This window comes from Octopus bimaculoides, chromosome 8, assembly GCF_001194135.2.
Source record: "Octopus bimaculoides isolate UCB-OBI-ISO-001 chromosome 8, ASM119413v2, whole genome shotgun sequence".
In the NCBI taxonomy this organism is placed as follows: domain Eukaryota; kingdom Metazoa; phylum Mollusca; class Cephalopoda; order Octopoda; family Octopodidae; genus Octopus; species Octopus bimaculoides.
This window is the reverse complement of record NC_068988.1, coordinates 80,291,330-80,305,636: the sequence shown is the minus strand read 5'-3', so window position 1 is coordinate 80,305,636 and position 14,307 is coordinate 80,291,330. Positions and strand designations below refer to the sequence as shown.

Here is a 14,307-nt window from a genome sequence, read left to right as displayed (position 1 = left end):
TTATTATTTAATTGAACGCTACGCATCCATTTCCAAGTATATATATATATATAAACAATTGCAGCATGGAAGGTGTTTATAAACCATTTAAAAACACACAAAAATCATTAGATTCACTTCAACATGAGGGTTCAGTAAAATAAGGTGTTAATCATGTTCTATGGACACAAATGTGTTTCTTGAATCCTGTTAGTGTCTAGCAAACCTTTCAACAAATGAAACAAGTTGAGAACTCAGTTTGCTTGAGTGCTTGTGGATCATTTACTATTTGTTTCCTTGAGTGGATGTCAAAGCCGCCTTTGCTTTGTGCCATGAAACCACAATGACAGGTAAGGTTAGAGGAGCAGCGTTTTGCCAGTATGCCTTCATGATTGCATGAAGTTGGTCCTGATGTTGGAGTCGACTTTGCTCAAATCTTTGTTTTATATGTTATGCATATAAATGCATCTGTTTGTGGATATGAGCAGAACAATCTGAAATATCTTTAATAAGTATATAAAAATTTATATATTAGTGTGTGTCTATGAAATTATGCAGTTATATTATAGATTTTTTTTATAGAAGAAATATTATACATTTGTATATACCAGCTGTACCTGCTTGGTGCTTCATTTACCATATTTTCTCCTTCTATTGTCAAATTTCTGCTCATATTTCTCTTTTGTGTAACACACCAGTTTACCTTTTTCTTTTTTTCTCTACTCGCTCCACTGTGTCTGTATTTGTTTCTTTTTTTAATTATAGTCTACACAAATCTCATTTTGCTTTATATATTATAAATCTTTTACTTACATTTCTTTGCTGACTACTAACTCCAAGAAAATATGACAGCTTATGGTTGCGTAGGTGTTTGATCTGTATTATCTTCAAATACCAATTTTGTTATCATTCCCATAAGTCTCATAGATTTTGAAGTATTTTCAGGGAAAATATAAAGATATTTAATTTTCTAAATTTTTCTTTTATTTAAATCTTTTTCAAAAAATTTTCTTCATTCTTTTTCTTTTATTTTGTTATTAAACATTATCTTTCCATATTTGCTCTTATTCTTGTTGGATTTCTACTTTGTTTTTGGTGTTTATACAGTTTAGCGATTCACTTTTCTTGCTCATTTTTCTCGCCTCTTTTCTCTATTGTGCACATTTTTGGTCACTGCTGTCATAGCTTGGATGTCTTTGACCATAGGTCAAGGCTAGCCTAGAATCAAGCAGCAACAACAACATGACCACCAATGATATATTGAATAACATAATCTAAAACTGTCTGGAAAAACAGGATGGCCATGGTTAGAATGATAAGTCTGCTCAGTCATGGCTGATCTGGGGCTAAACACAAACAATAAGAACAATATGCAGACTATCCATTTGGGAATTTCATCCAGGAGCAACTAATACCCCCTACTGCACTTTGTTTATATTTTTCTAACACCCAACACTTAAGCTAATGCCTTTACGCAATCTGGTTAAAGATTCTAAAACTAAATATCTAAACTGCCTTTATCATAACTGCTGCTAATGAAATTTATGTATCTAACGTCTATTGTAAAAATTTCTCTTCTGTAACAGTTCATGCTGTGGAAGTCTTTCCATGTTTGAATGAATACAAACATGTTAAATATAAATGTACTCAGCTTTTATTTAAACATCACTGCTTAATGTGCCTTTGATTAATTACTTTTGGCTTAACAAAGCTTCGCATATATCATCAAGTTAATTAGGTTTATCATTTCCTGTTTAGTGGGCTGTCAACAATGGATAATCTGTATCTGATGAAGCACAGAAACATGAGTCCTGTCGTTTGGTGACATCATTCATAGATCAGCTTAGCACGCTTTCACACAAATTGTCAATGAGAAGGATTTCTCTTAGGAGTCAGATACTTCAACAAAGGTCTTACCACTTTGAATCTACAGTGCATACAATTTAATTTTAATCATTGCTCTTTAGGGTGCCTTCAATTTACTTCCTTATAATTAATTACACAAATAGTTTGAGTGTTAATATGACATGAGCTTGCAAAAATCAACTAGAAACTACACCTTGGCACTTAATTTTAGAGCAGGTTACCAAAACCTCTTGATCAATCTACCTTTTAGATGAGATTCTTTAGTCCCCTCAGAGACCTTCATTTCTAAGTGGGTGTTATACTTAACTACAAGAAACTCCCCAATGAAACTTGAGTATTGTTGTAACTCCTTCTAATATTAGGTAGGTCTCCCTCTTTTAATTGATTTCATTAGCAGCACATATATCTGGTTACTATGAATTATTCTGACATTATGTATTCTTTGTTGCAATCTCTTATCGAACTTTGTTCCAGTTTTGACTGAAATTTTATATTAAAAAAGCAGAATTTGTAATAAAACATCACAACCTGCTTTAAACAATTCCTCTCTTTTGATCAAATTTCTCAGTCTAACAACATTATTCATATCTAATCTATAATCTTCCTTGGGATGAATATCTAAAAGTATAAAAGAAATTCATACCTTTCTTAATGTTCTCACCAGATTTAAATATTAAATCAGTCCTGAACTGTACCAATGAACCAATGCTTCATTGGTCAAATACATACATATATGAGAGAGCATGATGAGGAGCACGTGTGCCAAGTCATTTGGGAAGGTGTCACATTGTAAATTGCTCCAAGAGCAAAGGTTATGCCTTAAAGAGAAGCAACTATGGAGACATCAAACTACTTGACTAGGTTATGAGCATCACAGAAGAAGTCATTATCCAACTGATCTATGATAGAGTAAACCTGAATGAGAAGCAGCTTGGCTTTGTCCCTAGAAGAGTTACCACAGATGCAATTTTCTTATGAGGATAAGAACCTAATGCTATTCCTGATTGTCATTGATTTGGAGAAAACATTTGATGGGGTACCATGCTCAGTAATCTGGGGATCACATAGGAAAATTGTTGTAGATGAATGGCTTGTGTGAGTGGCACAAGCTATGTACAAGGATGCAGTAAGTAAAGTGAGAGTTGGCAATGACTTCAATAAAGGATTTAGAATACAAGTAGAAGTCTACCTCATTCTTCTCGTATTCATCAGAGTCCTACAAGCTATCTTAGCAGAGTTTAAGACTAGCTGTCCATAGGGACTCCTATATGCTGGTGATTAGTCCTCATAGCTGAATCTATAATTGAATTAGAGTAGAAATTCCAGGCATGGAAGCTAAACCTGGAATTGCAAGGCCTTCAGGTAAACTAGCAAAGACAAAAGTTTTAGTTAGCTGGAAAAAATGCATGACCCTTGTACCTTCAGAAAAATAGCCTTGCTTGAAATGTAGAAAAAGAGTAGGTATAAATTCCATACATTGTACTTGTTGTGCAGCATGTGCTATGGACACTCAGGAAATATAGTGGAATCAATGGCAGACTATCTCAGAATGTAAGCTTCATATGTGATAGAAGCACTGTTGGAGTGGTACATTAGATTACACTAGAAACTGATTTTCTTAAATTCCCCGACAACTTGCTAGAAACAGTTCATAGCTTTTGTTACCTCAGAGATGTAATTTGCAAAGGAAGTTGTTGCTACGAAACTATAGTAGCTTGAGTAAGGCCTGGCTAGAGAAAGTTCAGGGAGCTACGACCATTGCTGATAACAAAGATCTTTTTCCTTAGCATGAAGGAAGGGCAGATTGTATGATGTTTGTGTTAGAACTGCAATGCTACATGGTAGGGAGACATTGGCCTTGAATGCAGAAAACTTGAGAAGACTGGCAAGAAATGAAGTAATCATACTCCGTTGGATGTTTCATGTAAGTACAAAATTGCTGAGTGAAAAACTGGGCTCCAGAGGAATCAGATGCTGTATATAAGAAAAAGACTGTGCTGGTATGGACAAGTAATGTGTCTGGTTGAAGAGAGCTGTATAAAAAAAGTGCTAATCGCTTAATGTGGCTGGAATTTGGAGAAGAAAAACCCAGGAAGGCATAGGCTGACCATGAGACCCTGAGCCTAATAGAAAAGACGAAAAAGACCTAGAATCTTTGGTAATATGAAGTTCTCATAAAGACCCACCATCATCAATAAAACTAAGTTCTGGATACACTTTGCATATCGTATATTGTGCTCTCCACCCAAGTTACCGTGACTCACCTTCTACCCCTGAGCCAACTTTCCTCCCATCACACACTACACCTGCCTTCTCCCCACTCACCTCTTGCAGACTACCCAACCATGTCATCTCTCCCTCTTGTTCTTCCCCAGTCAACTGTATCATTATTGCTATCCTGCCACTCACCACCCCAGCTCTCTGCAGCATCCCTATTTCTTTCCCAACTCATGGCTCATTGTTCATCCACCATTAAACTCTACTCTAAATTTACAGTCTGTCTCCCCATCCCCTCACCTTCTGCTCCCCATAGAATTGTGCAAACCACACCCCCACCCACCCACTTCTATTTACCTTGAGCTTTGTGAGCCCAATAAGGTTCTTCATCACCAATATCTATTTCTTTGCATTATCTTTTTTCTCCCTCCCGCTTCCTTACTACATGTGAGCAGGCATGCAAATATTCTACAAGAACCTGCCCTGATCCCCACTCTTCTCAAAGTTTAATCTTTGTCACTTGCATGAAACTTTCCCCCACCCAAGAATTTGTAGTTCTGTGAGCTAAATGGTAACCCCAATAGTGCAGGTGGCACAAAAAAAAAGCACCCAGTACATGCTGTAAATTGGTTGATAGTAAAAAATCAGACATTGGAGCAGGATGCAATCTCGGAACTCATGACTTGTCAAGCCATCCAGCCCATGCCAGCATGCAACATGGACATTAAATGATGATGATGTTGATGATGATGATACATGCATGAATAAAAACATGCAAGACATTCCTCAAGTTCGAAATGTAACATTTTTGTTATCTACATTCCAACAGTGGAGCTTTGTGCCTTTGTTCCAAACCAGTTCCTTCCTTATAGAAAGACTTCAAATGATTAAAAACAGAAGAGTTGACACACACACATGTATATGCTAATAAATTCTAAAAGCATAAGATATGTATTTTATCTTGCTAAAAAATAATGAACACATTTTGAACTTTATTTTTTGTGCTGAAAGATTTGAACTCAGAATATAAAGTAGAGGAACTAAATATGAAACAACATGAATAAAGAATAGTCAAACTACTTCTATTTCTATTTCTCTAATAAATCATGTGTTGATGTATATTGACAATAAGTGTAAAAGAAACATTGTGTAACATGTTATACTGCATACTGAATTAATTACTTTTGCATGTGTGTGTATAAATATAAATATATCTCTAGTGAAAACATACAGTCTAAAAACTGAAGGAACTGATAGAGAATTATCAACTTTCTGCTATCATATATCAACTGTTGTAGACATAGTCTAAGAAATCGTGATTTTTTCATTGCTCAGAAGTTGAAAGAAAAGAGTTAATTAGACTGAAATCATGATATCTTAGTTGCTAGCTATGTATGTTCTCACAATAGGTTTTAACAACAGGATTAGTTCAGAGTAATGCTAAAGATACATATATTTCTTCATAAAAACTAATTAAATTATACACATGATTGTGTGTAACAAATTTTATCTTTGTGTATCTGTAAATATTTGGGTGTTTGTAAATATTTATGTCGGAATGAGTACACACACACACACACACACACACACACACGCACGCATGCACACGCATACACACACACATTCAACTATTTATACTTTAGAAGAAAGAAATGTGTGTGTATGTATGTGCATGTGTGTTTGAGTATGTGTGTGTGTGTGTGTGTGTGTATCTACACATGCAAATAAGCAAATGTTAAATATACGAGAAAGAGAGAGATCTACGCATTAACACACACACGCACAATACACACAGTCACTGTCACATCACCTTCTCATACACACATATACACACACACACACAAACAAACACACACATGATATATTCCTTAAACACATACACACAACAATACATCCATGCTCACACACACATCATGTATACTTTCACACAGCATGCACACCTACACACACACCTACCAACACACCTACGCATGCACACACACACACCTACGCATGCCCACACACCTACACATGTGAACCCCCCACACCTACACACAAAACCAAACACCTCTCACCACCCACTACTGCCGCCGCCACCACCACCACCACCACCACCACCACCGACTTCCTCTCATAATCTCTTGTAGAGTTGTGTTGGCAGTTTTATGGTTCTATGACAAGTCTTACTATCACTTGTCAGGTTATATTGGCCTCCCACCTCTATATTTTCTATATATAACGTGATTTACCATTTATTTCAGATAAATTGAGAGACTTCTCTTAAAGATGTCTTCAACTTGCTGCCAATATAACAGGATTCCAAACAAAAAGTAAATAACAACAACCAAACACAAAAATTAAAACAAAAACAAATATAAAAATATATTAAATATATTTAAAGAAATGCTACAGCAGTAAGTATTGTGTTTATAATGAAAGCACAACTAGGTGTTTAGATATGTTGGTTTAGAATTGAAATTATTCTTAATTCTCTTTCTTCTCTTACTTGTAGTTGATTCCACTGAATTGCAGTGTCTTCTTCATATTTGATGGGAAGACAACTTTGTTTTTACACTAACAAACAAAACCTGACAGGACATGACATACGATAGTTATTGTTGTTGGGTTGTCAAGTATATCCTGAACTAGTAGACCTAAAATCAAAGGTATTCTGACCATACCCATACTGCCTTTTTTGTTGCTTTCATGGCTATCCTAGGTGTTCTTCATTCTAAGACACCAATGAGCAAGTTGAGAAATATTTAGCTGCTATCTATAGCAGGTATTTAACTGCTGTCTAAAGCAAGAACACATTGACAGTTGTTGTTGCTGCCATTGTTGTTGTTGTTGTTACTAGCTGGCAGAATTGTTAGCTTGCCAGGCAAAATGCTTTGTGGCATTCCGTCATCTTTATGTTTTGAGTTCAAATCCCGCCAAGGTTGACTTTGCCTTTTGGAGTTGATAAATTAAGTACCAGTGTAAGTAACACTGGAGTTGATGTAATAGACTATCTGCTCCCCAAAATTTCAGGCTTTGTGCCTGTAATAGAAAGGATTATTATTATTATTGCAGTTCCAAGCAATGATGATTTTTGTAGGTGTTCAGTCTTTAAATTTGCACCTCTCTTTTTGAGCCATGCTGGTAGTTGGATGCTGATACTCCCAAGTGTGCCAATTACTATTGGTGTAACATCCACTCTCTTCATTTTCCACAACCTGTTTTTTTCCCTCTTCAAATCATTGTAGTTCTTCACTCTTTCTTCTTCTTTCTCTTTACTCTTGTTGTCAATGAGACATGCTATGTTGATTATCATGCAAGTGTTTTCCCTTTTTGTTCACCACAACACTGTCAGGCTTCTGATGTCTAATCTGATGGTTACACTGAATCAGTGCATCCTACAGCATTTTGTTGTCTTCATTCTCAGCAACTCCTTCTGGGATTTGGTCATGCCATGCTTTTGCTCTTTGTAATTTTCACAGTGCTTCCAATAGATCATTCTTGCCACATTGTCATATCTTTTGTATTTGCGTTGTGCTAATTTCAGGGATTCACTGACAGTGTACCATATTGCTTCATCCCTCTCAACACACATTCTATATTTGTTACTCTCAGCTGTGTTGCCAATTCTGCACTTCACATAGTTTGTCATTAGTCCTTGTTCTTATGCCATGCATATAAATGCCTTTGTCTCTACCTTCAGGTCACTCTTTTTCATCCATAACCACTGGTCTTCTGTATCTGTCTTAGCATTCCTATCTCTTGCAAATTGACTGTATTTTTTTCCTTCTTTCCATGCTACTTCTTTTGGGGGGTTCTTTTCCTCTTCAGGTTTTCCTGTCTTTACATAATTATCAATTTTAATAATGCTAGACATCTTCATGTTTCAGCAATGGTTCTAGGGCATCTTTTACAGACTGCCCTTAGTTCTTTCCTCTGCTTCACACAATCCTGGCAAATGATCAAATCTCTCCCACCTTTTCTTCTGGACAGGTATAACCTAACAGTGTCACTCTTGGGATGGAATGCTCCATGCACTGTCAATATTTTCTGGTGTTCACATCCTTGCTCATCAGTTCTTTCTTTTGCCAGTTTATAATTTCAGTTCCATACCAAAGTGTTTCTATTGCCCATGTGTTTACTTCTTGGTTTTTATTCCATCCAGTCAATTTTGAGTGCAATATCAATCTTAGTCTTTGGAAATATTCTTTCTTCAGCTGTTCTTTCATTTCCTTCACCATGATTTTATGGAACTCTAGTATTCCAGAGTATTTATGGCCTTCCTTTTCAATTTGTTTCATCACTTCTCTCTTTGATAATTCTATCCCTGCCAGGGACTGTACCTGGCCTCTTTACAGGGTCATTATATCACACTTCTTGAGTCCAAATTCCATTTTAATATCAGTACTAAAACAATGGACTTATACCTCATCTTGTCATACAGTTTCAAATCATTCATGAAGAAGAGGTTGATTCTTTGAGCTTTTCTCTTTAACTGATATCCTAGGTTCACTTTTCTCAGCACCAAGGTGAAAGGGATCATGCAAAGAACAAAAGGCATTGGAAATAAGCTATCTCATTGAAAAATTTCTCTCCTGATGCCCAGGATGCCCAAGCTTTGACTGTATGATGTCAACTCAGCTTTCCAACCCACCATACTTCTCTTCAGAAAACATATTACATTCCTTGCAATTCCAAACAAATTTAAGCATTCAATGATTCATGAATGGGGAATCATATCGTAAGCGTTGTGGTAGTCAATCCAGGCCATTCCCCAAAATTTGTCCCCCTTTGCTGACAATCTTACATTATCATTTTATCTATCAATAGTTGGTTTTTAGTATACGTGCATCTCCTCCAACATCCTCTTTGTTCCATTGGTAAAATGTCATTATCAAGAAATTTGTACATATCTTCTGCAATCACTCCTGACAATAACTTCCACATTAATGACAGGCAAGAAATTGACCTGTAATTGTGAGCACCATTTCCATTTGATAATCCTTCAGGCACAACACTGGTTGTCCTTTGGTCAACCACCCTGGGATTTCTTCTTCTCCATCAATCAATTCATTAAACTGCTCTGAAATCAATTTATGGCACCTACTGAACTTCTTTATCCAAAATCTCTGTACACAGTTAGGACCTGCTGCTTTCCAGCTGCTCATCTTTTTGCTCATATTTCTGATACTATCTTTGGTAAAGAGGATAGCTTCTTACTGGGGATAAAAAGCTATTTGCTTCAGGCTGCAGAGCCATTCAGTATTGTGTTGTTTTTGTTTACTCCATATCTTACTCCAAAACTGTCGACTTCCATCAACATCAGAAATTAATCTTTTGCATTCTATATCATCATTAATTTCTTCATAAAATCTTTTTTGGTCGATTCTAAACAATCAGCTTTGCTGGTATTGTTTAATCCATTGTTCAAACCTGGTTAGCTATGCTTTCTTGGCAAGTATGCACTGCTTTAGTTCTTCAATTACAACATTCAGTCCTTTCATATCAACACCATACTTCTTCAATTTTTCAAATTTGCAATAATTCTTCAATTCTCCTTTTCTTTTACTGTCAAGTATTGACATTCCACTGTTCAGGGAACTTATCTCTTCAGATAGTCTTCTTTTTCACCAAGGTTGTTCATTTCCTTTTCTTTCCATCAATGTTCTGTCATTATTATTATTATTATTATTATTGTTCAGTAGTTTTATTTTTATAACGTGCTTTCACTTCACTACCGAGCGCAGCTCTGTGCGCCTTGGGTATGTGCTGTGGATTGCTGTGGTGCTCTTATGTTTACTGTATTGAAAGTGTTTTGCGTAGAATGTGTGCAGTACCCAGTAGTGCAATTTTCTGTATGTTATATATATTTGTAAGTCCTGGTGTTTTTGTTATGTATTTGTCTGAATATTTTTTTATTATACCTAAGACACCTACTATGATAGGAATTGTTTCTGTTTTTAGATTCCACATTCGAGTTACCTCTATTTCCAGGTCTTTGTATTTTGAAAGTTTTTCCATTTCTTTTAGAGAAACGTTGTCATCTGCTGGTATTGATACATCAATTATTATTATTATTATTATTATTATTATTATTATTATTATTACTATTATTATTAAAAATAATAATATTATTATTGCCAGGGTCGCAAGCTGGCAGAAATCTGTCAGAATAATTGCTTTGTTCTGTTTCTTCTAGCTCTTTATCTTCTGAGTTTAAGTCTTACTTTATTTTATCAACTACCAAAGGGACTGTACCAGTCAAGTACAGAAGCCAATGGTAATGACTATTGCCATTCACTCAAATTGCTGGCTTTATATCAGGTGGCTAGAAGGGCAGCTGGGAGACATCTATGTTAAGCTAAGGGAGAAGCAGAAAGGAAGAAGTTCGTCAATGTTCCGTGGTGTGAGGAAAAATGGATTGAAGTATTTTGGATTATAAGACAGTGTGTCAGAGAAAATCATGATGGAGGAGAGAAGTGCATTCACACTGATAATAGTTCCCTTGCAATTAGTGATTTTGCAAAGAAAGAGGCTTGAAAGTGCCACTAAGAAAGGCTGCCAAATGTAGAGAGTGTATGGGAAAAGGAGAGTGCCTAATGTGACCTCAACAGAGGATCCAGCTATCTGAATAGACAGTAGCTTGGTTGTTGGCACTCCGTTGCTTACGACATCGAGGGTTCCAGTTGATCCGATCAATGGAACAGCCTGCTCGTGAAATTAACGTGCATGTAGCTGAGCACTCCACAGACACGTGTACCCTTAACTTAGTTCTCAGGGATATTCAGCGTGACACAGAGTGTGACAAGGCTGGCCCTTTGAAATACAGGTACAACAGAAACAGGAAGATAAAGTGAGAGAAAGTTGTGGTGAAAGAATACAGCAGAGTTCGCCACCATCCCCTGCCGAAGCCTTGTGGAACTTTAGGTGTTTTCACTCAATAAACACTCAAAACGCCTAGTCTGGGAATCGAAACCACGATCCTATGACCACAAGTCCGCTGCCCTAACCACTGGGCCATTGCGCCTCCACAGTAGCTTGGTAGATAAAGCAATTAAAGTTATGGAGACAGGAAAAGCTTGTGATTCATCAAGAATCACTGCTGAGATGCTTAAAATATCTGGTGGAGTAGGATGTGGCCTAGTCACCTATATAGTTAATCAGGCTGTCCTGTGAGAGACATATTCAATGACTGGTGTAGCAACATTATAGTTAATTGCTACAAAGATAAAGGTGGCACCTTAGACAGAAATAATTACACAGGTATAAACTTGACCTCATGGAATTTCAACTAAGAACATAAAGACAGATATGCTCAGCCAGTTATGGTCAAGCAACTGGCTAGCAAATCTGTGGTATTGAGCAGAATATTTGCTGTAACCCATTTTTATACCATGTACGTAGCAGTACTTCCATTCAGTTAAGATCAAAAGCCATGAGAGTCACTGCCTAATCATCATCATCATCATCATCATCATTTAGTATCTGTTTTCATGTTGGTATGGGTTAGACAGTTTGACTGGATCTGGAAAGTTGGAGAGCAGCACTAAGCTCCAGTTACCTGCTTTGGCATCGTTACTACACCTGGATGCCTTTCCTAATACCAACTACTTTACTAGGAGCCTTTTGTCTATTTTTACATTCTGATTTGAAATTCTGCCAAGTACCAGCTGAGCACTGGAGTCGATGTAATCAACTTTCACCCAGCCCTCAAACTTACTGACCTTGTGCCAAAATTTGAAACCATTATTATTTTGGCAGAATTGTTAGCAGGGATCTTTTTTAAAACGGGGGCCACATTTTTCATTAACGAAACACTTTGAAACTTGGAACACTGGTAGAATGTGTCATATAAAACATCTTTTTCTCTTAGTCTTCTTAAAAAAAAAAGAAATCCATAAATTATTCCATGTTAAAGTTGTCGTATTTCTGTAATTTCAACCAATCACTGACGTCCATTCAGCCGATATACATTAAGTGCCGACTACATAAACAAACGATTCTGAAACAATTAATCCTAACCCTAAACCTAACTCTAACCCTAACCCTAACCCTAGGGTTAGGGTTAGGGTTAGGGTTAAAGCAAATTTAAAATGAAAAAAGCAAATAAAACGAAGGTATGGAGATTAAATACGCTTTACATCGCTTAATCATCCAAAGGAGTAAATGTAAACAACTGAATACTTGTCAGTGATTGGTTGAAATTATCGAAATAAGACAATTTTTTACATGAAATAAATTCGAATACAAAAATATTTTTCTGTTCTATAACACAAAATAGATAAGTATACGAAGTTTGAAAGTCTTTCGGTACCAAAAACACTACGTAAAACATTAATGAAAAATGTGGCCCCCGTTTTAAAAAAGATCCGTTAGCAGCTGCACAACTTGCTTGCTTAATGGCATTCCATTTGCTTTTACATTCAGAGTTTTAATTCCATCAAAACTGACTTTGCTTTTCCTTCTTTTGTGAGTGATAAAAAAAAATGTCAGCCAAGTACTGGGGGTCAATATAATCCACTAGCCCCCTCCCCCAAATTACAGGTGGTGTGCTTATAGTAAAAAGGATTATTATTATGATTGAGTGAGAGAGCAGTGTATGCCATCGAAGTGACACTGGGGGACAAATATATGAAGCCCAATATTCCTATCATGACTACCTGTCTGATAAGGGTACACCAGGAACAATGCATCACAACCATATATGCACGAAATAGTTATCTCATATCAAGATAAACAGTGCATGGCCTTGCAGGTGTGGCCCAATTAGAATTTTCTTCAGGTCAAGTAACCCATCCCACTCTAAAAGGTCCCTGAATAAGGTTTGTTTAGAGATGATGAATGAAACATTCATGTTTCCAGAGGTGAATTATTCAAACCCAAAGAATTCCTCTCAACACATGGCTATAATCCTTCCCCACTACTTTTGCTCATGATCAGTGATGCACATATCATCAGCCACTAAGGGACATGCTCAACTGGTTAAGGTCAAGCAACTGACCTTATATATCTGTGATATTGAGCAGAATATTTGCTGTAGCCAATCTTTTATACCAAGACAACATATACATGATATCTTTTCCAATCAGTTAAAATCAAAAGCCATGCAAGCCACTGCCTGGTATTATTATTATTATTATTATTATTATTATTATTATTATTATCATTATTATTATTATTATCATCATTATCATCATCATCATCATCATCATCATCACCATTATTATTATTATTATTATTATTATTATTATTATTATTATTATTATTATTATTATTATTATTTCCAGAAATGCTAGAAGACGTAAATCTATGACAAGAATACTTGAGTAGTTAGTTTTATTGTTAGTTGATGTAGTGGACTTAATTCATTAATACATCTGTATTTCTCTTGATTGCAAGTTCAAACCTTGTACAACCAAAGTAATGAAAGTAGTAACCAGTTGAAGTGATTTATTCTAACCTCTTACCTCCAATGGTATTAGCCTTGTGCCTAAGTAAAGTATCAATATTCAGTTAGATATTACCAAATGTTTTTTAAGCCTCTACCACTAGTTGTTGTTGCTGTTGCTGTTACTTAATCTCAGCCCATCTCTAATCAGAAAACCTGTGATCCAGAACATTCTAGCCATGACTATTCTGTTTTCTTATAAGAGACAGCATTATCTGACATAATCTTCCTTTTAAAGACAATAGAATGTAATCTGACTCCTGTTTCTAGAAGATTACATGACCACAGAAAGTAAGGGCCAATTATAAATAGCTATACTCTCCTTGACTTGGTTTTCTACTAACTTACCTTTCTGCTGTTACTTCACCAATTATGTTATATTAATTACCAATGTATGATAATTAGCTCTGTTAAAAACTCTCTGTATTAATTTTATTTTCAGATGGCTCCAGTCGTCAAAAGTCCACTTTCTTCAATGCAATGCTTAAACGAACCAAATTATCGAGTCTAGATTCTCTGTCTAATGACGGTTGTGTTGAATTTAAAAATATGTACGGTGCTCGTATTATACACCGACGGTCAAAAGACCTGGCTGAAGGACAAGGTCTCTGTATAGGCATTTCTATTCTTACTTACGAAGAACAATCCGGAAATAAACTATTGGAGAAGAGCTTTGTATTTTCCAATCCCTGCAAAGAACTATGTAAGAAATGGGTGGAAGAAATAGAAAACATTCTTGCTGGTAGGTTTTGCTATTTACTTCTTTGAATATTATTGATATATACATGTATACTGTCTATGTATATGCCTATATATATATA

The 14,307-nt window shown here is 36.0% G+C and overlaps 1 protein-coding gene across 2 annotated transcripts in view; it reads left to right on the top strand.

Annotated features, from left to right (window-relative positions):
* Positions 1 to 14,307, top strand: part of LOC106873410 (ceramide kinase-like protein) — a 195,833-nt gene that overhangs the window by 109,445 nt on the left and 72,081 nt on the right. For both annotated transcript variants that reach the window (XM_014920765.2, XM_014920764.2), the window contains exon 3: positions 13,929 to 14,228. In XM_014920765.2, the coding sequence (XP_014776251.1) occupies positions 13,929 to 14,228 (300 nt within the window). The remainder of the gene's footprint in view (positions 1 to 13,928; positions 14,229 to 14,307) is intronic.